Consider the following 1,255-nt stretch of genomic DNA (forward strand, 5'->3'; position numbering starts at 1 on the left):
CCATTTCTATTATTTCAAAAAGCTTTGTAATCAACTCTTCCCTAGTCGGTATTCTGTCTGTTTTCCAATTCTTTGCTATTATTATTCTTGAGATTGTAATTATGTACAGTATAATAGATAACTCATTATGTTTAATCCCCTCTGGTGTGATATTAAGTAAAAAGATTTCTGGTGTGATTGGCAAATTGATTCCTATAATTTCTTCTATTAACTGCTTAATACTTTTCTCGAATTTTTGTATTTTCTCACACCTCCACCAGATATGAATATACGTTCCTATGTAAATCCCACCTCTCTATAGCCTAAATTTTTATTATATTATTTTTTTCTTGTAATTTACTTCAGTTATGTCCCAACTCAGTGGGGACTCACTGGGGCTTATAGCATTCTCCTCTCCTTCATTTTCTCCTCACAACAGCCCTGTGAAGCAGACTAAACCGAGAGAGAGAGTGACTGGCCCAAGATCACCCAGTGAGCTGAGGGGGATTTGAACCTGGAGCCTCCTCCATCCCAGGATGACGTTCGAACCACCACTCCACGCCATTTAGCTGCTAGCTGGAAGACCACTCAGGAGTTTCATTCCCGCTTCTTCCAGACCGGGGTCTGAACTGACCCCGGATCACACACAAATGATACAAAATTTAAGGCTTTGTCTTAAATATTCTTTGGATTTTAAGTCAGAAAAGGAAAAGTGCTTTGAGAGGTAGGCAAGAACCAACAGTTCTCTAGAGAGCAGAACATTGAAAATGAAATGCTAAAGATGTCTCAGCCGAGGGGAAGAGAAAGATGGATTTTTTAAAAAGACGGTTCTCTCCTTACCTGACTGCAGCACCAAAGTGAGCAGAAACAAACCCATCACACCACTGCTGAGCTGAGCCACACAAAGAGTGCGGGGGAAAGTGTCCGTGACACATTCATGTGGCCATCCCGTGATGGACGGCCTTTCATTTTTCCCACAGGAAATCCCCTTGTGTTTCTCTGAAGGGGGGGAATCCCACATGTTTACCGAAGCCCACAACAGAAAGCAGAAGTGAGGGGACTGTTTTTTGCCAAAAATGGTAGAGCTCTGATGGGGGAATCCTGTTTGGCAGTTGGCCACTTTCAGGAAGAAGTAAGGGCTGCCGTGTTCAAAGGCTGTTCCTGTCACTGTGATTTGCTTGTACGGCTGCCCTTCAGGGTTCAGCTCCTTTCCCAAGATCTCCAGGGGTTAAATCACGAAATGGCAAAATGGGCAGGCCTTGTCTCCTGTGCACAG

The 1,255-nt window shown here is 43.5% G+C and overlaps 1 protein-coding gene across 1 annotated transcript in view; it reads right to left on the minus strand.

The window, feature by feature from the left end:
- SLAMF8 (SLAM family member 8) overlaps positions 1-1,000 on the minus strand; it is a 5,154-nt gene extending 4,154 nt beyond the window's left edge. Inside the window, exon 1 of the mRNA XM_015426026.1 lies at positions 820-1,000. Coding sequence (XP_015281512.1) covers positions 820-1,000 — 181 coding nt within the window. The remainder of the gene's footprint in view (positions 1-819) is intronic.
- Positions 1,001-1,255: the final 255 nt, after the last annotated feature.

Source organism: Gekko japonicus, unplaced genomic scaffold (assembly GCF_001447785.1).
Source record: "Gekko japonicus isolate JY-2015 unplaced genomic scaffold, Gekko_japonicus_V1.1 scaffold5235, whole genome shotgun sequence".
NCBI classification, from domain to species: Eukaryota; Metazoa; Chordata; class Lepidosauria; order Squamata; family Gekkonidae; genus Gekko; species Gekko japonicus.